This window comes from Notolepis coatsorum, assembly GCF_963971535.1.
Source record: "Notolepis coatsorum genome assembly, chromosome: 13".
Classification (NCBI taxonomy): Eukaryota; Metazoa; Chordata; class Actinopteri; order Aulopiformes; family Paralepididae; genus Notolepis; species Notolepis coatsorum.
In genome coordinates, this window is record NC_140177.1 from 93673922 (window position 1) to 93699922 (window position 26001).

The window sequence follows — 26001 nt, forward strand, 5'->3', positions numbered from 1 at the left end:
GGGGGGGCTCTTTTGCCAAGAGGTCGCTGTTTGACATTATTACAGATTCTACCTTTAAATAACGGTATAAGTATGCTTGCGAGACCCATGTGAGTTTTGGACATACAGTAGGGGAGGACTTATTGAGAACATTTTAGCTCTGTTTGAATAGTTGAAATGGGGTCCATTTTAGGATTAGGGGTTAAGAGTTTTGTTTGATTTGGTTTGGCGAGGACAGTGGTTTAGGTTAAGTATATTTGTGAGGGATGGGGAATGAATGTAGTTAATGGAATGTCCTCATAAGTATAGTAATAAAAGAGTGAGAGTGTGTGTGTGAGTTGTTAGGTGAGAAAGACAGAAATGTTGTGGTGTTGCTCAGCTGTATACCAGAGACGTGACCCAGGAAAGTGTGTGTTTAGGCTGTAGTGCCAGGACCTTGGTTAGTAAAAACAACAGTTAGGAGGCCACGTGCTAAAAAGTATTTCTAGATGGCAGCATGGACTCCTTTTAAAAAAAAATCTCACTTCGTTTATAAGCAGGATAGGAAACCCACCATACATTCCTCAGACACCGTCGTCATTCTACCAGGAACATTTCTTTTCAGAATAGAAAGTAGTCTGGTTGTTTACCTGCAAAAGTGTCTAGTAGGGCTTCCTGTTTTTAGTCCATTTAATCGGTTAGTTTCGTCTTAGTTGACCAATACTTTGTTAGTCAAACAGTTTTTCTTTTTACGAAATCATGCTTTTTTCCATTCTCTCTCAATGAGTTATTTCCTTAAGAATGTTAAGCACCTCTCGGGTAAGCAAACATTTTAAAGAGGTCAGTCTGCGGGATTGCATGTAGGAACTGCCATTTTACAGATTTGTTGATTAAATCAACAAATGTATTAGTCGACAAAGTCTTAAGACCATTTGTTGACTTCAGCCTTTGTGACAAACTTCATGAAAGATTCACATGGGATTTAGATCACGACTACAATTATTACAAATGACTTGTGGTCCCTGGGTAGTACTAGTCCATTGCAAGTAGGGCATGAGACATAAGTAATGAAAATGTTTTAACCATGTCACCGCTTTATGCTAGCGTTGCAAATGTGTATTAGAGTAAAGGATTACTCGCTGAATTAATCATGAACTATAAAAAAAATGTATATAGAAAATTGTTTAGCAGGCCTAGATTTCACTGTATGTTCCAAATAAATAGAAAGTGACTGTATGACCAGTATGTGGGTATCTGCCAGGCTACTATTAACCAATATATAGCAATTATCATAGATTGGACTATGTAAAAAAACGAACTACAAAACAGTACTTTAAGTGTGTAATCAATTAGATAAAATGTTGATTCCTTGCATCCCTAACTTATGCACCCCTAGAGATCATAACATAGTTTTTCATGCACCCCTAGAGATCATAACATAGTTTTTTTGCACCCCCTAGAGCAGCGGTTCTCAACAGGGGTGCCACGGCACCCTAGGGTGACGCAGAGAGCTGCCAGGGGTGCCTTGAGATTAAAAAATAAAACTCTTTTTGGATTACAGAAAATTATCACTAAAGTGCTATCTGTTGCAGCTGCACTGTTTTCCATGAAAATACCATATTTGGATAAGTTTGACCATTTCTCAAAATCTGAAAATCATTATGAAACTTGGTGTTAATAAAACACAGAAACGGATCACCAAGTTACTCTGGATAAAAAAAAACTTTACAGACAACATTGAGACAAAGCTTCCTGACACATCTCCATCCAAACTCTTGGAAGAACTCATTGAAATCTCATCTGATACCACCTGGAGAGCTAGTTTCAGAGTGTGGTACTGAGTACCAAGTATCTCATGATGCAGCAGTTAAGGTGTTGATACCATTCAGCACCACATATCTGTGTGAAGCTGGCTTTTCATCCATGACAGCTCTGAAAACAAAATATAGGACCAAGTTGAGCCTTGAGGATGACATGCGTGTTGCCTTGTCAAAGATCTCCCTGCGTATTGACCGTATTATTAGCCAGCAGCAGCAGACATCGCATTGAGCTAGAAATTTCCACTGAGTGCTTATTTTCTGTAAACATTATTTTGAAAGCAAGCACTTTTGTCATCATTGTAGCAAAAAAGACAGGACCGGAAAAGTCTTTATCGTATGTAGGGGTGCCCTGGAATATTTTATTGAACACAGGGGTGCCTTGGCAGCAGAAAGGTTGAGAACCCCTGCCCTAGAGATCATATCATATTTTGTATGCACCTCTAGAGATCATAACATAGTTTTTTTGCACCCCCTAGAGATCATATCATATTTTTTATGCACCCCTAGAGATCATACGTTTTCTTTTGCACCCTTTGAGATCATAACATTATTATAATGTTTCTTTTACATTCTTATAGGTGAACGACATCAACTTTGAGAACATGAGCAACGATGATGCAGTTCGAGTACTGAGGGACATAGTGCACAAGCCAGGGTGAGACACACACACACACACACACACACACACACACACACACACACACACACACACACACACACACACACACACACACACACACACACACTGGCGACAGTGGCTCGGAAGGTAGAGCAGTCGTCTGGTAATCCGGAGGTTCCCGGTTAGATTCCAGCTCCTCCCGGGCAGCGTGTCGAAGTGTCCTTGAGCAAGACACTTAACCCCTAATTACTCCTGATGAGCAGGTTGGCACCTTGCATGGTTGCCTCCGCTGTCGGTGTGTGAGTGAATGTGTAAAATGTGAGGAACAAATTGTAAAGCGCTTTGGATAAAAGCGCTATATAAATGTAGCCATTTACCATTTTACTCACACTCACTCACTCACTCACTCACTCACTCACTCACTCAATCAATGAATGAGTTGATTTGACAATTAAAATAAATATTAAGATGCTCTAAAGTCACCACATCCATTAAAATCAAGTATAAACGCAATAAACCCAAAAGGCATATTTCCTCTGATATTGTAGAGAACTGACATCATAGACAAGACATAGAGCAGACTTGGCAGGGTGCATCATATTGAAATACTCACTAATTAAAACACAAGCCACAAGCCAAAATGTACTAGCATTTGGCTGATTGGTAGTGTTAATGTCTCACCCTGTACTTAGTTGTACTGTGTGTACTCTGTCAAGCCTGTGTTAATTGCCTGTGTGTGTGAACTCTTGTTTGTTGTCAGGCCCATCACACTGACTGTAGCTAAGTGCTGGGACCCGAACCCTCGCAGCTGCTTCGCCTTGCCCAGGAGTGAGTATTAAACACCATCTATCTATCGATCTATCGATCTATCGATCTATCTAAATGATAAGGATACATGCTCAAGAAACCCAATCCCCTTACCAAACATGCTACTCATAGTAGACAAAGGTGTGTGTGTGTGTGGGGGGGGGGGGGTAAAATGTGAACTCCAGGTATTGGCAATGCCGATGCTACATACCCTACTACCACATGACATGGCCCCCAATGGCCACCACATCTCAACATGTAGCCTAGATAGATAGGCAGCGAGAGCCAGCATATCACCAGGGTTATCAAGTGGGCATCTCCCTTCACTGGTGTTTCATCAAATTAGGCCCACGACACCTCGTGAAGGCTCAACAGTTAGTTCCAGTGTTCCAGAACCACCCCCTCCATGATATCCACACGCTGAACTTCCTTATGTTATCCTATGTCAAAAATAGAATAATTCTTGATACCAATATAATATTTGTATCCTTTGTTTACTTTGGCCCCCAGCTGACATTATTTTCCCTCAATTAAATCCACTGACTGCCTTTCACTGCTTCTTCCGGCATCTCATGACATTTACCACATTTCGCGAACTCCGCTTAAGAAATCCCCAACTCTCCCAATAATGATAAAGTCGACCGTGCTATAAATCCTTTGCATCCTACTTCCACCCGACAAACCCTAGCTTTCCATCCTCGCTGTTCAGTTTACTATCTATCTGAACCTATAATATACATAAGGTTGTAACATACTTTTTATTTTATTTTTTTTAATAATTCCTGAAAATCTGACTTTCAGGAGATACAAGGATTTAAATATGACTGCAGCCGCACCGATATCTAGCCTTCATCAAGCTGATCTCCTAACCAACCCCTCCCCCCTCTGTCTTCCAGGTGAGCCGATCCGGCCCATAGACCCTGCTGCCTGGGTGTCCCACACAGCAGCCATGACGGGGGTGTACCCGGCGTACGGCATGAGCCCCTCCATGAGCACAGTCACCTCCACCAGCTCCTCCATCAGCAGCTCCATACCAGAGACTGAACGTAAGAGAGAGAGAAGTGTTGCTTCAGGACTTCTAGAGACCCTCTCAAAATAGAGGCCTTTCACTGAATGTTTAGAATGTCCATTTGATATTTCACGATTTCAGTTCTTTACATTTAAGTAGAACGTCCACCATCCTTTCTGAAATGCTAGAGGTAGCAGTCAAGTCCATAACAAGAGAAAGAACTTTAGACACAGTTCAATTTTCATTATTCTTTCTCTGCGACCTTCATCAGAGCATAAACACAGGAGAGTATTATTTGTATGCTCTGATGGAGCCTGAAGTAGCTTGAGGATCCAGAATGACACCAGGCTATACCAGTTGGCTACCTGCCAAAGCAGCTAGTAGAATTAACATAATTACCGGCCACAACCTCGAGTTCACCAGGATGGTGTTCGTTTTTAAGCCCTGGACTACATGCAGTAATACAGCCAAAGACGTGTTGGGAAGTCTTGTTGTCGGAGAAGCCCTGCCTTATTTTCACTGCATTCCAACGACTGTCTTTGTTCCAACCGTAACCCTGTTTAGCCCCTTTACTTCCATCTGCGCCATAACTCTTCTTGTAAAAGCTTGGCCTCGACGCTCACCTCATCTTCCATGGTAATCTGTTGCTGGGATAGGGAGTTCTTGCTTTCAAAAAGAATTCCTTTTATTTGAACACAATGCCATAATTCAAACCGAAATGGACGTGGATCCTTTTTAAAATTTGAATCCCTGTACAAAGAGATGACAAATCTCTCGTTGTCGGTTACAATCACATGCCTGATTGTAATCAGGGCTGAAGTCAACGATACCCTGATCGAGTCCAAAACAAACTCAAAACACCCGGTTGAGTCAGAGTTGAGATTGAGTCGATTGCTTTTCATTGAGATCAGTGCCAAAATAGAAGACCCATTCATCAGATTTATTGTGATATGCATACAGAGCATTACTTTTGAGCAGAATAGAAAATGTGCTCATGCAGGGCGGCTGAGTGGCGCAGTGGGCAAGGCGCTCGCCACTAATGCAGGATATGCTGGTATCGAGCCCAGCTCTCGGCGTTGCTACCGGCTTGGCCGGCCGTCATACTAACACAATTGGCAGTGTTAGAGGGTGGGAAAGCCGGTGGGTGGGGATTGGACGTTGTGGACAGCGACTCCTACAGGTCGGTTGGGTGACGCCGGTGCGGCGGAAACAGGAAGTATCGTGGGCAGTGTGAGCCTCCCACGCGTTACTCCTCACCACAGAGTTTGAGCTGCTGCGGTGAAAAGATGCGACAGGCTGCCTCCTCGTGTACCGGAGGGGACACGTGTTGCAAGGCTTCTATCCTCACTACAGCCAACCAGTGGGAGGCATAGTCTAGCAACGTTCAAGACAGGGGAGGGAAGAATTGGAAATACAAAATTGGGATGGGAGAAAAATTTAAAAATGGGGAGAAAAAGTGGATAAAAAAAGAAAATGTGCTCATGCAGAATGAACATGAAAAGAACACATTTTGGGATTTCACATAATTCTTTGAGATTATTTACCAAAACTACAGTTAAATTCTACAACTCTGATTGAAATATTCTGCAATGTGTGTGTTATTGTTATTTTTTAAACCACATCTCATTAATTTCTAATGTATATTCAGGCTATTCTCCATTATTAAACTTTTCCACGTTTTGGTGACCAGGTCTGAACATGAGGCTCTCTCAATCAATCAATCAATCAAGCAATCAATCAATCAATCAATCAATCAATCAATCAATCAATCAATCAGATTTATTTATAGAGCACATTTAAACATGACACATGTCAACCAAAGTGCTGTACAGAGGGTAGATACACATAGATACATCTAGACCAGTGTTTCTCAACTGGTGGGTCGTGACCCAAAAGTGGGTCGCAGGGCCATTTTGAGTGTGTGTAAATGTGTGTGTAAAAAAAAAAATAATAATAAAAAAAAAATTATGGGTTCTTTTTTTTGCACTACCTATCTTTGTGAAAGTGGCTTCTCAGCTCTGGTCCAGCTGAAGACAAAGCAGAGGAACAGATTGGACATTGAGCATGACCTCAGAGTTGCTTTGTCTACCATCATCCCAGACTTTGAGACTCTTGTCAGGAGCAAACAACATCCCCAGTTATCCCATTAGTTCCCTGGGATGTTAAGCTAAGAAGTCTGCTAAGAAGCATAATTATTTATTATTATTATTTTATTTCATTGGGTTTTTAGCCCTAGTTGCACTTTTGTTGCAACCCCAGTTATCCCATTAGTTCCCCCAAACGTAGGTCTGTTATGTTAAGCTAAGGAATCTGCTAAGAAGCATATTATTTATTATTATTTTATTTCATTGGGTTTTTAGCAGTGCATGAAATAGTGTGTATTACTGCAATTATTTTTTTGAAATAAATCATAGTGGTTAAAAAAGTTGGGTCGCGACTTAACACATTGGCGGCCATTTGGATGCGTCTAAAATCACTGTAGACGGCCAGCATATGTAAACAGACTTGCACAGTCCGTGGGGCTGTTTGTAGAGCTAAATCTATACTTTATAGTATTGCTATCTGTCCATTCTCATTGTCAATTGAGACCATAAACCGTCCCTTCAAAATGGCTTAAAGAAAAAAAAATGTCATCAATACGTTCTCATTTTATAGCGTCTTGAATATAAGCGTTATACGGGATCTAGTATATTTCCTGGAAGGCTGGATAAAGGGCTAATAGCTACTAACTAGGGATGTCCGATATTATCGGCCGATATCGGCATTAAAATGTGATATCGGAAAATATCGGTATTGGTTTAAAAAAAAAAGATAATAAATGTTTTTATTCATTTTTTTTTACATTTCTATAACCTTTATTTACACAGGCAAGCAAGTAAGAGCAAATTCTGATTTTATTTATTGTCAAAAGTATGCATAATGTTGTGTTAATTCCACAACAAGAGATACCGGTATGTAATGTTAATTACCTGAAATTATTAAAAAAAAATTGGGGGGGGGGGGAACCCTGCATATATCGGTATCGGTTGATATCGGTATCGGAAATTAAGAGTTGGACAATATCGGTGTATCGGTAAAAAAGCCAATATCGAGCATCCCTACTACTAACGTTATATCCAATGGCATTTCGGTTATACAGAAGCTACAGTTAAAACTCAAACTGCATATGATCGGTACGATCGTCAAGCATGAATGCATGAAAGGGGGGGGGGGGCGGGGGACGTCATTTCTGATTATTGATTACCAATAACCGTGTTCGTCTCAGTAGCCACATACGCTGATCGGCTGGTTGAGTATCATAACAAGCCCTGATCAGCATGTAATTTACGTGAAAAAGATCTTACCGTGGGCCGGTTGGATCCCCCCGAGCATTTCCCAGTTATCGATCGCCATCTGGTAGATCGATATGTCCATTGGCTGATGATAAATTCCTTTACTGCGTCGTGAAATCCGCGATCCAAAACGTATTCCGTGCAACAGGCTATAGGTCAGGTAGGTAGAAAACTACATTGGAAATCCAGAAAAAAAAAGACAACTTCTGCCACAGGGAACACTGCATTATCGAGATAGCGCCCCTAAGAGGATCTGGCCGGTAATGCACTTTGTCGAATTCAAAGAGTAGGGTACATCTGCAGTGCCGCGCTGCGACCTTGAATAGGTTATTAAAATGGAATAAAAGCCAAAACAACCTTGCCACGGAGATATCCGTGGTTGGTCCTTTAAGCATGGATTCGAAACACGGATTTATCCGTGGTTCGTCCCCAATGTATTTAATGACTAAGGAAAATGTTGGGTCCCGAGGCTAGACCAGTTGAGAACCACTGATCTAGACAACATATAGACAACAATCACAGGAGATTCACGGGAGGACACACAAGCAAACACACAGGCAAACAGGGCATGAGTCGGTGTACATCAGGGAAAAGCTAATACCTAGAAGTGGGTTTTGAGTCTAGTCTGTTTAACATAACTGTCCACATCTTCTCTCCTGCAGGGTTTGATGACTTCCACCTGTCCATCCACAGCGACATGGCAACGGTTGCTAAGGCGATGGCCTCTCCAGAGTCGGGCCTCGAGGTGCGAGACAGAATGTGGCTGAAGATCACCATTGCCAATGCCTTCATCGGTACGGCATGTCCCTTTTTATTGTGCCATTTATCACATTCTAAAATTAGTAGCGGACCACTTTTTCTACCGTAGAATTAGATTACATCCGATGGGGATGATGGATTGAATAAGTACAATGTTAAATTGACAGGGTTCGTACGGGTGCTGGAAATCCTTGAAAATGCTTGTATTTCAATGTGCTGTTTTCAAGGTTTTAAATGTGCTTGAATTGTGTATAAAGTGCTGGAAAGTTATTGAAATTGTAATTGCATTTTATACTTTAATAATAAATCGCTATCTGACTGAATAGTTTGGTTTTTAGACAAAGAAATAAAATAAGTCGGAGCGACTCGCGAGCCTATTTTGCGTTCGCCTTTCATGCAAAATGAAATGTGGCTCGGCCCCACCCCGTAGTGTTTTTACCTGTGCCATCTGAGAACAGCGCGCGTGTGTGTGGCCAAAATGCCGGGAGGCTGCCGTTTTAATGAGCTCTGGCTCGGAGATATCAAATATAATTCAGAGGAGAACATCCTCGAGTAGCCGTGTGCAAAATATGCAGAAAGGACTTGAAGATTTTTACCATGGGGATTGGGGGAGTCTGCACGTTCGAGCCACGTTGAAAGGTGAGCCACTGAGCCATGGGTGTTATTAACGTGTCTCGGCCTGGCTCGCCAGGTAACTAAGTTCGAGACTACAAGTGCTCCACAGTCCACACCTGTCTCCGTAAATGTTTGTTATAAAAATACCACTTCAATAATCGAAATAGTCAAGTAACAGGCAAAATACACTAATGGAATTACAAACTCGTGTTTACCGGACTCTGTTTTTCACCGCAGTGTTGTAGCATGTAACGTTAGGCAAATCAACATTAGCTAATTTCCTTTCATGTATTTCAAAACACAAAAACTTGTTGTGTATTGAAATGGTATTTTATTTTTATAACGGAACATTTACGGAGACTGGTGTGGAACTGGTGTGGAGCAGTTGTAGTCTGGAACGCAGTAACGTACTGTCTACCTGTATGTCGTGTATGTCATAAATGTTATGATGAATTGAAAATGGCGGACCCTGATGTAAACAAGACGAAAGTATTTCTCTGGTCTGCATCCCCTTAACAATTGTGTGTATTGAGCCATAGTGTATTGTACCCATTCTGCAATCTGTTAATAACGTTTTCAATCAAACGTGACGAGCCAGGCCAATTTTAGCATGTTTATTTATGGAATATGCAATCGAACAGCTAACGTGACCTTTACAGTTAATTACATGGATAATAATGTTAAGGTAGTTGGTTCATTCCAGGCCATCATTAGGCTCAGTCTAAAATTCATAGGCAGTAGCCTATAAATGAAAATGAAATATACATTTATAATATCATAATGATCCATTTAGATTAGATGTCAACATTAAACAATAAATACTCTTAAAGTTAAGTGCAACCAGTGAGATTAAATTAATAAAACACTTTGTTTTATTTATAACATGCTGCTCCTTTTTATTTAGGGAAGAAGCATCAAATTCTGATGAAAGCACGTCTAAATCCAGGTCCTGCATTAGTGGATTATTTCCAGCAGACAAGCAATGCATCAAGCAGCACAGCTACATCCACATCAACAACCAGCAGTGTAGTGAGAGCCAGAGCAGCCAGTGGAGGAGCTTGCAGTGGAGTTGCCCCTCTACCATCCCCAGGCTCATCCAAGAACCAGTCAACCAGCAACACCACAGGCACCATTAAATCATTTGTTACCTCTAATCCAACACTTCAAGCTGAAATATGCTGGCCAACAAAAGCTGTAACCAGCCACTATTCCTACCATTCATGTAATGACATGGGGGCCATGTTTCAAACAATGTTTCCTGACAGTGAGATAGCAAAGCAATTTACTTGTGGGGAGAATAAAGTGGCATACCTCACCACATTTGGGATAGCTCCTCATTTCTCTTCCCTGAAAACTTTATTAACAGATTGCAGAATGGGTACAATACAGTACGGCTCAATACACACAATTATTAAGGGGATGCAGACCAGAGCAATACTTTCGTCTTGTTTACATCAGGGTCCCCCATGTTCAATTCATCATGACATTTATGACATACACGGCATACTGCATAACACATCGGCTCAGCTATATATCAGTTATATATGATGCCAAGTCTACATAATTTTGGTTGTTTAGCACAATAACATCTGATTTAATGTGATGGAAGAAGTGAAATAATCATTTTGAGTAAATATTTAATTTACCACAGCCGCATAAGATGCTTGAAAAGTGCTTGCATTTTGCCTTGGAAAAGGTGTACAAACCCTGAATTGAGGACACAGAGGACCTATTATGCCCTCCTTAGAACTGTGCTTTGTACCATTTTATTGCATCATCGATCATATTCTAGTTTTTGTTATTTTTATATATATATATATATATATATATATATTAAGGCTGTCAAATATATCGCGTTAATATCGCGTTAACTCCCGATTCTATTAATGCCACTAATTTTTTTAACTCAAGATTAACTAAAAAAAAAAAAAAAAAATTTTTTTTTTTTTTTTTTTTTTACTAGACCTCACTCAGGTGTATTATTGATGCTCTCATTGATACTATGTTTGTTTCTGAAGTGTGTGTGTGTGTGTGTGTGTGTGTGTGTGTGTGTGTGTGTGTGTGTGTGTGTGTGTGTGTGTGTGTGTGTGTGTGTGTGTGTGTGTGTGTGTGTGTGTGTGTGTGTGTGTGTGTGTGTGTGTGTGTGTGTGAGATATAGAGAGAGAGGGGGGTGAGAGAGATGAGGAAGGGGCAAAAGAGAAAAAGAGCTAGAGAGTGTGTGTGTGAGGGAGAGAGGGGGGTGTGTGATTAATCAGCCCTTGTGTGTGTGAATGTAACAAGTTCCTAACGTTTTCTTTCCCCTATTATTTCATGCACACTTTATTCATTGTTTTAAATTATTATTTTCTTTTAAGTTATTTTGTGCATCACTCTGTTTTGAATTTGATGCAAATTTGCAATGCATGAGGGTCATCCTTTTGTGTTAAATGGCTGCACAAAGCAAGCATTTGTTGACTCGCATGTTGATAAGAGTATTAAAACTTGGAACTTGAAAAAGATCTGTTTAAGGTAAAAAAAAAAATTAAAAAAAAAATGCGATTAATTTGCGATTAATCGCAAGTTAACTATGGACAATCATGCGATTAATCGAGTTAAATATTTTAATCGTTTGACAGCACTAATATATATATATACTATTATACAGACTCCTTCCTTTCTATTGTTTCTTTGTTCCTTTCCTCTGTTCTCAAGTTTTTTTGTTAAAGATTTAATTGTTATACTTAAAAGTTTAGTACTCTGAATCGATATCTGCAGTGAAAAGGTAATATTGCTACATGTCTATTCATAGTATTCGATCACAGACATCTTGGTCGGCCAAGAACAGGTTATTTTAATCAAAACAGGTGATTATCATTAAATGGCTGTGGCCAATTGGTTGGCAAAACACGTCATGAGAATACAATGAATTGGGAAACATTTACCTTAACCCATTCAGTGCCAACCACGAGTATAATCGGGTTAACTCGCCATCGCTTCCGTGCCAATCACGAGTATAGTCGGGTTTTAATCTTTTATTAGCGATATCCATTCATTTTCATCCATCCAACCTGATGTTATCGTTGGGAATGGGTCTGAGCTTGCAAAAGGGCAAATACCGCCGCCTATCATCTCCCGGATGGTATTGCACATCATTGGATTGGATTGGCTGGGTATGTGCATCAGAAAAAAAACTCCGGTCCGGGTTTCCCTTCTCGGGCATGCAGCTGGATACTATTGCATTGACTGGGGGGACTGGAAGCAGATTCAATTATGTGTTTTGGACTATAACGTTGGATCAATGGACGCAATCGATATTTGGAATGGCGATCAGGAATTGGATTAATCTTTTTGCATGACATCAGATGTGAGGTAAGGCCTTTATGTTACGAATCTTGGGGTAATCAGATGTTCCTTTCTCCGCCATCGGAGCGTGTGTGTGAGGTTCGTGTCGACCAAAGTACGGAGAAGCGATTTTTCAGACCCCGCTTCTCTTCGTGCATGAGGACACATATACTATCGATAATGTAGCGTTTATTTGAAAACAATTCATAAATCAAGCGACAAATGGCACGCTTTCTAAGGAAATACATTTAAGCTCGATTTGCTGGAGTTTATTGAGATGAGACAGAACGCCCTAGAAATATATTGATATTCATCACGGTATAAAATGGAAATGTATGAAAAAAGTATCTGTTTCGTGCATGTTGACTGGAAGCAACTCATTGACGATCACTGTTATTTAGATCTATTGCTATTATATTTGATATGTTTTATGCACTCGCAAATAAGTCCTATTCTCCATTGGATATAGCGTTGGCACGGAAGGGCCATCAGCAGAGGGCGCTGTTGGCCCGGAATGAGTTAATAAAGCTATATAAAAAAAGGAAAAACCTGAGTAAATTAGTGGAGAAAAAACTACTAACCTTCTTACTGTATTTTACTATTATGTACTTTGTGACTATGGCTACACTACTATCTACTATGCCTATACTACTACCTACTGTGCTAATATGTTTATACTACTATGCACTCAAGAGTGTAACACTCATGTTCGACACTGTTATCACTGACAAACAATATCACTTAGCCTTAGCTGCCAGAGTTGTACCCTTCCTGCTGACTTGTTGTACAGAACTTGTCAGTTGCTTTGGATAAAAGCATCAGCTAAATGACTAAATGTAAATGAGAAACAACAAATGCAGAGATTGTACTGCATGATACAATAAAGTAATTGACATCCTGTCTTGCTCTGCGGCATGTATAAAAATGCTGAGCAGGCCCAGTTGATCTTAGTTTTGGATCAAGATGGCAAGAGGAAAATATCTTTGAAGTGACTTGAAAAGAACTATTGGAGATTTTGGACCGACGTGTTAAAAAGCACTCCACCAAGTTTCAAGTTTCTTTAATAGTTGTCATACAGAAGTACAGAATACTTTTATACAAAATGCTTCTTACTGTTACGCTCCAGAGACTGTGCTAGACAAGATAAGTATGAAATAAAATAAAGTAGCATGTAAAAGAAGTAAAAATAGAGGTCCCAGTGTTCAGTATAGACATATGTACAATGTTCGATGCAGACTAGAAGTAACTGAGTTACCATATACTATGCAATATACTAATATACAATACTATATAGTGCAAAGCAGAAATGGGATGAGGTACAATTTAGGTACAATTTACAGTAAGGTGTACGAGTTGTAGTGCAAATCCTTTATCAATAAATATAAAGTGTGTTTAGGTGATCTAAAGTGTGGAGAGTGGGTGCTGCAGTGTGTTTGTTTAAAGTGAGTGTGTGGATGTGTGTGCTGTGTGCATTTGATGGTTGTTGCTAAGTGTTTATTGTTCGTTGAGCAGCCTGATGGCCTGGGGATAGAAGCTTCTTCTGAGTCTTTCTGTGCTCGCCTTGAGACTCTGGTATCGCTTGCCTGACCGCAGCAGTTCAAAGACGCAGTTGTTCGGGTGGCTGGAGTCCTTGATGATTCTCTTAGCCTTACCCCTGCACCGCTTGTTGTAAATGTTCTGGAGGGTGGGAAGCCCCCCTCCAATTGTGCGTTCCGCTGAACGTGTCACTCTTTGTAGTCTGCTTCGGTCTTGTGCAGTGCTATTCCCAAACCAGGAGGTGATGTTGCCAGTCAGGATGCTCTCTATTGTACATGAGTAGAAGTTCTTAAGGATCTTCTGACTGACTTGGAACTTCCTTAGGCGCCTGAGGAAGTAGAGGCATTGTCGTGCCTTCTTCACAACACTGTCAATGTGTGTGGTCCATGTCAAGTCCTCGGATATGTGGGCTCCGAGGTACTTAAAACTGTTCACTCTCTCAACCGGTGCCCCGTCGATGCTGAGGGGGCTGTAGTCCTTGACCCCCGACCTCCTAAAGTCCACAATCATCTCCTTTGTTTTGCTGACGTTCAGGGAGAGTCTGTTCTCCTGGCACCATCCCGCCAGGACCTTGACCTCTTCCAGGTAGGCCCTCTCGTCGTTTGCAGAGATCAGGCCCACCACTACTGTGTCGTCAGCAAATTTGATGATTGTATTGTTGCTCCGCTGAGCCACACAGTCATGCGTGTACAGGGAGTAGAGGAGGGGACTCAGAACACAGCCCTGTGGGGCCCCTATGTTGAGGGTGATGTCATCAAAACACTAAATGAGGGAGTATCTTTTGGATGAATGGTGCTCCATCCTTCCAGTAGCGTTCCAGAGACTTGTAGAATCTATGCCAAGGCACATTATTCCAAGCTTTCTCTAAATATTCTGCAAGTGCAAATACCCTGTGATCAAAATCATATATATATACCGGTAATGATTTGTGTTGGTCTCCCCAGGTTCTGATGTGGTGGACTGGCTGTTCCATCACGTGGAGGGGTTCTCAGACCGCCGTGAAGCCAGGAAGTACGCCAGCAACTTGCTGAAAGCCGGCTACATCAGACACACCGTCAACAAGATCACTTTCTCTGAACAGTGCTACTACATCTTCGGAGACCTCTGTGGAAGTAAGTCGGCTCTTTGGTCTCCCGTTTCTCATTTTTAGTTCTTTCTTTCTTTTCTTTCTCTCTACCTCACCCTCCCCTCCCTCTCTCAGACTGAAAAACATATTCTTTTGGCTTTCACTTTCAAAGAATTGCAAAGGTGTGTTCTCACAGACGAAAGCTATTCATTCCGGGGATCGTGAGGTCTATTACAGCACTAGTATTCTAGGTGTGTAAAATATAGTGTTACATCTCCTTTTTCACAAAATTGTGTCGGTCTCTCTCTCTCCCCCCCCCCCCCCCCCCCCCAGACATGACCCATCTCTCTCTCCATGACCACGACGGCTCCAGCGGGGGCGCCTCGGATCAGGACACCCTCCCTCCTCTGCCCCACCCTGGAGCGGCCCCGTGGCCCATGACCCTGCCTTACCAGTTCCCCATGCCCCACCCTTACAACCCCCAGGCCCCCCACGACACGCCCCAGCACGGCAGCGCAGGCAGCCAACACAGTGGTGAGTGGAGCCCGGAGGGGGAAGAAACCACAAAGGATGTTTTTCCTGGCGGATAGGAAGCTTATTCCTCTGCTCAAAGTTTCCTCAATTCAGCGGAATCAAAAATGTGTCCAGAATGTTTGGAGAAAGGGTTGTATGTTTCAATGACTTTCTTTTTTGGGGGGGTTTCGGGCGTTTTCTCACCTGTCTCGTTTATTGTAGTTTAGGGATGCACCCACGGCACGGCACCAGTGCAGAGTCCCAAACCATTTAACCGATACGGAGTACCGACCGGATCCAGTACTTTCACTGAACAGTATAGATTTAGAGCATTCACTTGAATATCTTTCCATGTGTCAAATGCAGTGCTTCAATTTCTGATGCGCTGGATGAGCTTTGTTTGTCTGAGGAAAGCGACAGTTGTGACTGGAGGATCAAGAAAAGAGGGTGGGGTTTGAGATACCGATAAGTACCCATCTTTAGCCTGGTTTAGGAGGGGTAGAGGACTGACTCATGATTGTTTGAGACCGACGCGTAGGGGTGGGCAATATGATGATATTAAATAAATATCGGGTACAGTTCATTAACACTTTGAATGCCACTCACGGCTTTTCTTGGGTTATTACCCCCCGGGTTAAGGCCCATCACGAGAATATTCGTTTTATTCGTTTTTTTTTATTATTTATTAGCGATCTGAAATCATATTGCATCAAGCGAGCCTACCGTTGGAGTTCCAGGCACCCCCGGCGCTCAGATGTGAAAAAAGCGCCCCCTATCGTCTCCCAGATGGTAAATCACCCTTTTGGATTGGACTCAATGAAAGTGAATGGGAGAAAGGATTTCTGACTCCACATTTTACTTCTCACTCACGCAGCCGGCATCGACCGGCATCACTCCGGAGCCTGAAGAGCAGCGGGGATTATGTGTTCTACTGTATACACGTTGATCAATACAATGATCGATTTTTTCGAATGGTGATCAGGAATTGGAATAATCCATTTGGATACCATCTGATCTCAGGTAAGGAATCTATGTTATCAGTCTTAGGATAATCAGACTCGTTTTCACGGATATATAAGCGTTTCCCCTATATGTGATATAGCTGTTTTGACTGTAAAAGCCATCAGGAAATAAGAGCATCGATTATCAGCGCACGGCACGAGCGTGCGTGCGCACACATATACTATCGATTATCTAGCGTTTATTTGAAAACGATTCATAAATAGGCCGACAAATGACAACGTTCTAGAATATTCCAGTAAAAGGCGATTATCATAGAATGGGTTGTTTTTTCCGCGAAAACGAGTGATTTTCAAAATGCTATCAAACGGAAATGAAGCGATTTCAATCTGCTTTGACAATGTTGACTGGAAAATGAGTCTTTGATAAGCGACGGGCAGATTAGACACATAGCCATAATTTAAAACATAGATTAGGCGATATTAACGTTAACATTGGAGTGGATTTGGGCATTCAAGGGGGTAAAAAGGAAAACACGGACTGGCTCTCAAAGTGTTAACAATACACTTTTTAAACATACCGTGGACATCGTGATGTTTTGCACAAAACCTCACGTCAGTTTCTAAGCCGCCGCGGCTGAGATGAGACTTACTTTAACACTTTCCTCTCTCCCTCACACAGACACACTCGCCCAATTTATGTCACGTACATACACGCACGCACACACTAAGGCTGTCCCCGAAGCCTGTTTTTGGGATTCGAACTTCGTCAGGGTTTTTCGAACGAACGTTCGAACCTTCGTTTTTAATAAAAAAAAATAATTATATGAAAAAATATTCTAAAATATCAAACTAAATCCTCAATTTGAATAAAGTGATTAATCTGATTAAATTAGTCTTTCTTTTTTATTAAATCAACTTTCTTTAACACTTTGATTACCACTGGTGAACATGGTAAAACATGGTTAAATGCCACCGCCCACTTCAATGATAGCGTTGTGAACGCATAATCTCTGTCTTAAATTATGGCTATGCGTCTAATCTGCCCGTCGTTTATCAATGACTTGTTTGCAGTCAACATTGTCGAAACGGATTGTTTTTTAATCGGTTAATCTCCGTTTTATAGCATTTTGAAAAGCCCTAGTTTTTCAGGAAAATATATAGATTCCGTGATAAACGGCATTTACTGGAATATTCTGGCATACACAAAAACGTTGTCATTTTTTGACTTATTTATTAATCGTTTTCAAATAAACGCTCGATTATCGATAGTATATGTGTACTTATGCACGCTATAGAAGCGGGCTGAAATATCGATTCTCTCATTTCCTGATCGCACACACACGCACACAGCCACACACACACATATGGGACACGTTGATATATCTGTGAAAAAAGCTCTGATTATCCCAAGACTGGTCAAATAGATTCCTTACCTCAGATCAGATGTTATCCAAAAAGATTATTCCAATTCCTGATCGCCATTCGATCGCGTTTATTGATTCAGGGTTGGGTACTGTAATATATATTCCACGTGTTTTCCGGGCCAGTGATCAACTTGGGTCTCTTCAGTTGGCTTGACGGAAAAATAAAATGAGGAAACTGCCCCCCCCCCCCCCCTTCATCAGTCTAAACTAATGGGGTGCAGTTACACAGGGAGAGACGATAGGGGGCGGTATCTTCCCAATTGAGCTCAGAGAGACTCTGCAACACTAGCGTGAGGCTCGATTGATGAAATATGAATTAAAATCACCAATAAAAAAAAATACGACAAACAAACGATATGTTGTTGGCGGCACTCAACTAGCGGCATGAACTAATGACTTATAGCGTCGTTGGCATCCAAAGTGTTAATGAATATAACTTAGCAGTTTTTTTTAATACTATAATATTAGTGTAGCCTAATCTTTATCTGCAACTGTGAAGAAAACCCCCATTGGTTTAAACAGAATGAATAGACACATAAAATAAATATATAAAGATTTATTAAACATTAAGAATTTGAATATTTTTTTTTTATATCTTTTTCCCCCTCCTTTTTCCGATTTTTTTCTCACATCCCACTGTTAGTCGTTATGCCAATTCCCAACCCCCTTCCTGGTTGTTGCGCACTTTCCCCTACTGTTGGTCCGAGAGGCAGGAGACTGTCACATGCTTTCCTCTGACGCATGTGCAGCCAGCCGGCAGCCAGCCTGGCCGCGCAGATTTTCACTGGGAGAGTGTAACGTGTGGGAGGCCGCACTACCTCTCTCCAGATCCTACCCTCGCTGAGCAGGTGCCCCGACCGAACTGTAGGGGTCGCTGTCCACAACGCCCAGGACCCACCCGCCAGCTTTCCCCACCCCCTAATACTGCCAATTGTTAGAATTCGAATGTTAACGTAACGAACGAACGTTCGAACATTCGGGCTCAGCCTTAGCACACACACCCGGAGACAGAGAGGCGGTAACTAAGTTAGCCGCTAACTAAGCTAAGCTAACTAACGTTAGCCAATAACCCTGGAAACGCTCACAAGGGAGTGATCCACGACACCAGTTCCATTAGTGGGGAAAGGGGGGGGGGGGTTTATTGACGAGGCTTATATAGAGGTTTATATAATCATCATATTGGCGTGACTGTATCCATCAAAGGGTTAAATCAATCATTTTAAAGTGCTTTAGAGGAAATGTCAAAATATCGCAATATATATTGTGTATCATGATGGAGCAAAAAAAACATTGTGATATCATTTAGAGGCCATATCGCCCGGCCATATCGCCCAGCCCTACCGACGCGTTTCTTTAAGTCCGGTTTACTGTTTCATATACAGTTTCAGTAGAATTGGCTTGCTATGTACGACAGTGGCTCGGGAGGTAGAGCAGTCGTCTGGAAATCCAGAGGTTCCCGGTTCGATTCCCGGGCAGCATGTCGAAGTGTCCTTGAGCAAGACACTTAACCCCCTAATTGCTCCTGATGGGCAGGTTGTAAAGCACTTTGGATAAGAGTGCTATATAACTGCAGCCATTTATATAAATGCAGCCATTTAGGTAACGGCTTGGACCCAAGTATTTTAAAGAATTTTATCTACTTTTTTTTCTCCCCATTTTTTCCTATTTTTCTCCCATCCCAATTTCGTATTATCCAATTCTTCCCTCCCCTGTCTCGAACGTTGCTAGACCATTCCTCCCACTGGTCGGCTGCAATGTGGACGAAGCCTTGCATCACGTGTCCCCTCCGGTACACGAGGAGGCAGCCGTCGCATCTTTTCACCTGCACAGCGCAATCTCTCAGTTGCGAGGAGTAACGCGTGGGAGGCTCACTGCCCCCGATACTTCCTGATTCTGCTGTACAGGCGCACCAACCGACCTGTAGGAGTCGCTGTCCACAACGTCCGATCCCCACCCACCGGCTTTCCCACCCCCTAATACTGCCAATTGTATTAGTATGAACGACCAGCCAAGCCGGAAGCAACGCAGAGAGCTGGGCTCGAACCCAGCATCTCCTGCGTTAGTGGCGAGTGCCTTGCCCACTGCGCCACTTAGCCGCCCTCCAAGTTTATTTCTTGTTGCAGCGTTTGCTGATGACAATAGCTGTTACAAAATCAAATGCAGTCCATTCAGAATGTGTATGTTGTCAAGTTGAAATCATCTAGGAAATCAACTGCAGTCCAATCTGCTCCCTATAGCAACATAATTCCACTGAAACCATATGTTGCCACTCTGTCCCTGTTTTCCCTGCTCAGCTCTCATCGTGTGCCACAAATTCATGCTAATGTTCACGCTCTCAGATCTTCTCTAAAACAAATGGCAGAGGTAGCACTAACCACAGTTGGCAGAATAATTACATTTATTCAGTTTGTGATATATACATTTATTCATAGGCATTAACTCATTCTGCGCCATCGCTTAATGCGCGAGAGGGCGCTAGAACGCCACCGCTTTAAAGGGGAACTCCACTATTTTGGGAAATTAGCTTATTTAACATCTTCCCTGGAGTTAGACAAGAAGATACATACCTTTTTTGTCTCTGTGCGTGCATTTTAGCTTTGGGAATAGACGCTCCGTTAGCATAGCTTAGCTTCATCACTGGAAGTGAGGCAGGACAGTAGCCTTACAGTGCCTTACAGTGTATTGCAAGGTCTGACATTGACCAAATTTGATATGCATGACCTTGGTGGGCTCTAGGTCAACTCCTGAAAAGGGGGTCAATGTCAGACCTTGCAATCAAAAGTTAGGGGGCGCACTGAAATTATGGCAAGGGTTATTAGCCCCCTAACTTTTGATTGCAAAGTCTGACATTGACCCCCTTTGCAGGAGTTGACCTAGAGCCCACCAAGGTCATGCATATCAAGTTTGGTCAATGTCAGACCTTGCAATACACTGTAAGGCACTGTAAGGCTACTGTCCTGCCTCACTTCCAGTGATGAAGCTAAGCTATGCTAACGGAGCGTCTATTCCCAAAGCTAAAATGCACGCACAGAGACAAAAAAGGTATGTATCTTCTTGTCTAACTCCAGGGAAGATGTTAAATAAGCTAATTTCCCAAAATAGTGGAGTTATCCTTTAATCAATGGGGGGACTGCGAGATTTGCGAGTGCTTAAAATATATCTTAAATTATAGCTATGGGTCTAATACACCCGTCGATTATCAATGAGTTGCTTCCAGTCAACATGTACAAAACGGATTGTTTTTTCATCAGTACATTTCCGTTTTATACCGTTTTGAATATAGTTTTGGTGATTCTTAGTAATTCCAGGAAAAGACGCGATAATAGCCCTTTAGTGGAATACACTACCGGTAAGTAAACACGTTGTCATTTTTCGCCTGATTATCGAATCTTCCTGAAATCAACGCTAGATGATCATTATTATCCTTCCTCATGCAAGAATGAAAAGAGCCCTGGACCGCAGGGCTCCCCCGCCACCTCCTCCCACCCAACGGCACACAGCCACACACACACACACAGACAGCTTCGATCGGGGTAGAAAGACATATCCGATCAATGCAAGCTTTTATATATAGTGTTCTTACCCGGTATCTGATGTAATGCAAAAGAAATAATCCAATTATCTCATTGCCATTCCAAATACTGCTCGTGGAGGTCCGTCGCACATTACCGAGCGTTACACACGAACGGGCTGGCGGGGTTACTGTTCCATGCCATCGTTGTATAGGCCTACCTCGCCAGAGTATTTAAACCCTGCCCGCACGGCTCGGATCGTCCCAGAAACTACACCATTCCTAATGGAGTGCAATACCAGCTGGAAGGCGTAGGCGGCGGTATTTGCCCTTTTGCGAGCTCAGACCCATTCCCAATGATAACATCAGGCTGGATGGATGAAAATGAATGGATATCGCTAATAAAAGAAATAACGATTAAAACCTGACTATACTCATGATTGGCGCTGAACGGTCGGCGAGTTAACCCGACTATCATCGGGTCTGGCGTTGAATGAGTTAACCTATGGATCTCAGATCCAGTGATGGAAAAGCTCTGCGGATAACAGACATCCCAGTGCTGAAAATACAGTGACTAGATGATTTTCATTACTTACAACTATTTATACTACGGGACCTTACATTCGTTTTTTTAACTGAGTTTATTAACCCTTTGATCGCCGGGGTTAAATTCATAATTTACCATCCCTCGCCAGCCCTATTTAACATGGAGAAGTTCCCCTTCTTTGCAGGGCTATAACTTTTTAAATTGTATTGCTAAATTGACATTACCATGGCCCATTCAAAGTCTTATATCTATTGTTCAGGGTGTAGCAACGTTATACTTTTTCATTCACATATTCATACTAAAATACGGTCTAAAGTATAAGTATGTTTTTATCGTTTTCTGCAGCTTTCTCCAGAACGTGATTTATAGCCCTAAATGCATTATATTGATGATTGTATACAGTTCGATAGCAATCGGCGCGAGATAACATTTTTCAAATGGACGTACTTCTAGAAGTTACTACGTATGATCTGATGATGACCGGATGGGGGGGGGGGGGTCGTTTATACTTCCGTGGGCAACGTTATATCATTCATCTAGTGTGGGTGATATGATCATTGGAGCAGTTAGTATAGAAGACATTACAAAATAACGCTGAAACTCACCGTAGCGTCCTCTCGCCGTTGGGAGATGAGCGTGGAACAGAATTTTTTCTATTATGGGATATAGAAATACCCGATCCATTTCCAGGTTGTATAATAGTATATACGTCCAAATCATGTTGTTTATCGAGTTATTGGCAACGGATCGATATCCATTGTGTCGAGCTCGAGTCCCGGGACCTATAGCGAGTGATCGGACCAAATTGAAATGAGCACCAGCTTCCACTTCCCTGTTTCTTCCCTGGGCGATCTGCCGATCGGCCACCAGATGGCGCTCTTGAACCGTTAGAGAGTTGACAGGGGCTCACCAGTACATATAATGTCTCCGGGGGAGAAATATGATTTCGATCACAGATTTTTGAAATATTGATATCAAAGACTCTGTCCAGCGTCATCGGCAGAATAAGCATGGCGGGGAATGACGTGTTTCAGCGCCGTCAACGGCGATTAAAGGGTTAACAGTTTTATTGTTTATTGATTTTTATTGAGTTATTTTTATTTTTTCTCTGATGCTCAAACAGTCTAGGGGAGGCTTGCAGAAGAAGCATTTCACTGGCATTGTTTGTTGACAAAACTTTGCATTTCAACAAAGCCTGAAACTATAACGACTGATTTGTCGGCTCATCAACTAAGGGGGAGTCTAAGTGGACCGTCTGCCAACTCCTTTTTTAGGGGATTGAAGGAAAAACAGGTTAATGGTCAACAAGGTCGTGGAGTTAATTGCCCTTTAGTAACGGTTGAGCCCTTTGGCCAGTAAAGATTTATAAATCTACATGGACCATATCTGTATTAGTCATGCTTCTCTCCTGAGAGTCTTCCATTTTTCTGGGTCAGTAGGTCTGACATCACTCCACTGGCACCCAGCTGGGAGAGACTGTCTGCTTTAGATCACTCAGATAAGACGTCTGGCATAAGATATGTGGAGAACATGTTCAACTAGCTCGTTCTGCTTTTGACAGTTTGTACAAGGATTATTCCTTGTCGACTAATGATACACTAACCATGCGCCTCTTTCTGTTCCCCATCATCCCTTATCTCCTTCCTTCTGTCTTTCTCTTCTCTTTTTCCTAACTCTCTCTTTACCTCTATTTCCCCCCTCTCTTTTCTTAACCTCTCCTTCCCCCTCTTTCTCTCCTCTCCCTGTTTTCTTTGCCCTCTACGTTCCTCTCTCTCTCTCTCTCTCTCCCCCCCCCCCCCCCACAGGAAGCAGTGGTTCTAACTGCAGTAAGACGGAGGGCAGGAAGTCTGGTGGGAGTGGCAGTGAATCGGAGCTCAGGAGCCACCGGGCCCCTAGCGAGCGCTCGCTGGCGCCCCCCAGTGAGCGCAGTGTACGCAGTTCCCTCAGCCACCGTAGTGCCCACTCGCTCTCCTATGGCCCTGGCCTCGTCTACGGGCCCCCTGGCCTGCCCCCCCAGCCGGTGCACCTCCCCATGGCAGCCCCCGGTGCCCCACCCGGTAGGGAGCTCGTCACCATTCCTCCGGAGCTCACCGCCTCACGGCAGTCCCTGCGCATGGCCGTGGGAAACTCCGGAGAGTTCTTTGTTGATGTCATGTGACGTGGCGTCATTAGGCCGACCCGTTAAAATGGCAGATTGCGATGTTTATTTAGGTTGTTTGTTTTTTTCAGTGCTGAGAAGGACAGGGAGAAGGGGCAAGAGGGAGGGAGGATTCCGGAAGTTGCCATGGTTACTCGGTGGCTTGGTTCCCACTCTTTTGATTGTTGAGAATTGAAATGGGATCAAGCCCCCCCTTCCCCCTTATCTTGGCTTAGAGTTTTTCCCTCTTCTCTTGCGCTTCTCTTCCTGATGTAGTGGCCATACTTTCTTCAGTGAAGAATCCCCCCCCCGCAGGTGGAACCAAAGCGCCTTTCTGAGTTTCTCCTCCCTGCGGGGGGGAAGAGTTTATGTCGGGGACAGGGAGCAAAGGAGGGAGGGAAGGAAGGAAGGAGGGAGGGAGGGAGGTGGGGGCAACCAACCAACCAACCAACCAACCAACAGCTGGGGAAGATGACTGCATTTTTTTCCCCCTATGTGGATGTTTTTCATTTGTTCTTTCCTTTTCTCTCTGCCTTATCCTTATCTGAACGTCCCCTCCTGTCCACCCCCACCTCCCCAAACATGTCCGCTGCAGATGAACCGAGGGGGAGATAAAAAAGAGAAGAGAAAAAAAGCCTCACCCCCCTCACTGACCTCTAACAACAGATGATGTGTCAAAATAAGAGAAAAGGCGAAGTGAGAGAAAGCAGAAATGAACACTAACCGTTAACCTTATTCTTTATTTTGTAATATTTGCTTGACTTTAAGAGAAGAGACAGAAAATGGGGATACGTTTGTATGTAGTGCAAGAGAATTAAGACCCTTGTTTCTGTAACAATGCATTTCTTTTTATGATATACGTAGCTGGTTGCAAATTGTTTCATTTTTAAACACTAAACAATGAACTTCCAGCTTTTCCAGGAGTCCTGTTTATACACTACATTTTCATCTGTTTTTAACCAGAGCATTTTCCAGTCTCTGTCTTGCGATAATGTATAGTGAACAAACGATTTCTTACCATGTCTTTCACACTACTCTTTTATTGAGGAAAAAATGTCTTTTTATTTATAAATATAGTTTTATGACTTTACTTGCTGTGTGTTGCGTCATGTTTTGCTGTGTGAGAGAGACCGATGAACCCGTTCACAACCTGGTTTGTGTGTGTGTGGTTATGTGCAAGCAGGTCAACATGTATTTAGTTTATTTAGGATCCCCATTAGTTGTCACCACAGTAACAACGATCTGCCTGGGGGTCCTCTAAAAATAACATAACACATTCAAACATAAAATCATTGTACAATCAGATTAAACCAATACTTCCATGCACATTGTACAAGAAACACCAAAACAAAGAATAATAATGACAGTAAAGATATTTTTTGTCTGTCTGACTCTACATGAATGAAGCTCTACAGAAGGCTAGAGGTCACAGAGGTCCCAACTCTCCCCTACCATCACACAAATGCCCTAATTTGGATAAAAAAAAGACAAATATATCATAAAATTATTTATTTCTGTAAAATCGCTGTTAATTTATTTTTGAAACTTGTCTTACTGGTAATATGTGTCTGATGTAATGGCAGTTTGACATAGCTCTATACATTAGTTTTTAAGCGTGCATCTTTCCATAACTGCATGTCTGGTATTATAAACATGTTGATCTTTAGTATGTATAATCTGTGTATATAAACATATAGGCACTCTCAAGGTACAGATATTTCTACCGAAGAGGATGATGCTACAACCAAGCCAGTCTGTCTTCCACCCTCAACCATGCAGCATGGCATGCATCCCTTCCACACTGCCCCTCATTGAACAGTGAAGGGCCGGCCAGGATATATATTTTCCTTTTCTGAGTGACAACCCCAAGCAAGAGGTTGCTTAGTTGTGCTTCCAATTTCAGAAAGCCTAACACCTAAATCAAAGTGGAAATAGCCTCATTTGAATATAGAACAACTTTATTCCAAGGCTGATAAATCCAGTTGAATTGGATGGAATCTGCAAGCCGGAAAACACTGCATCAACACCCATTCACACTGTACAGGATATATATATACAGCATCAT

The 26001-nt window shown here is 42.4% G+C and overlaps 1 protein-coding gene across 1 annotated transcript in view; it reads left to right on the forward strand.

The window, feature by feature from the left end:
- The window catches only part of LOC311239080 (segment polarity protein dishevelled homolog DVL-3-like), a 72845-nt gene extending 48522 nt beyond the window's left edge, over window positions 1-24323 (forward strand). Inside the window, exons 9-15 of the mRNA XM_084327312.1 lie at window positions 2357-2433; window positions 3158-3225; window positions 4101-4250; window positions 8208-8339; window positions 14721-14888; window positions 15176-15376; window positions 23605-24323. Of these exons, the coding sequence (XP_084183438.1) occupies window positions 2357-2433; window positions 3158-3225; window positions 4101-4250; window positions 8208-8339; window positions 14721-14888; window positions 15176-15376; window positions 23605-23957 (1149 nt within the window). The 3' untranslated portion in view covers window positions 23958-24323. The remainder of the gene's footprint in view (window positions 1-2356; window positions 2434-3157; window positions 3226-4100; window positions 4251-8207; window positions 8340-14720; window positions 14889-15175; window positions 15377-23604) is intronic.
- The last annotated feature ends 1678 nt before the right edge of the window (window positions 24324-26001 follow it).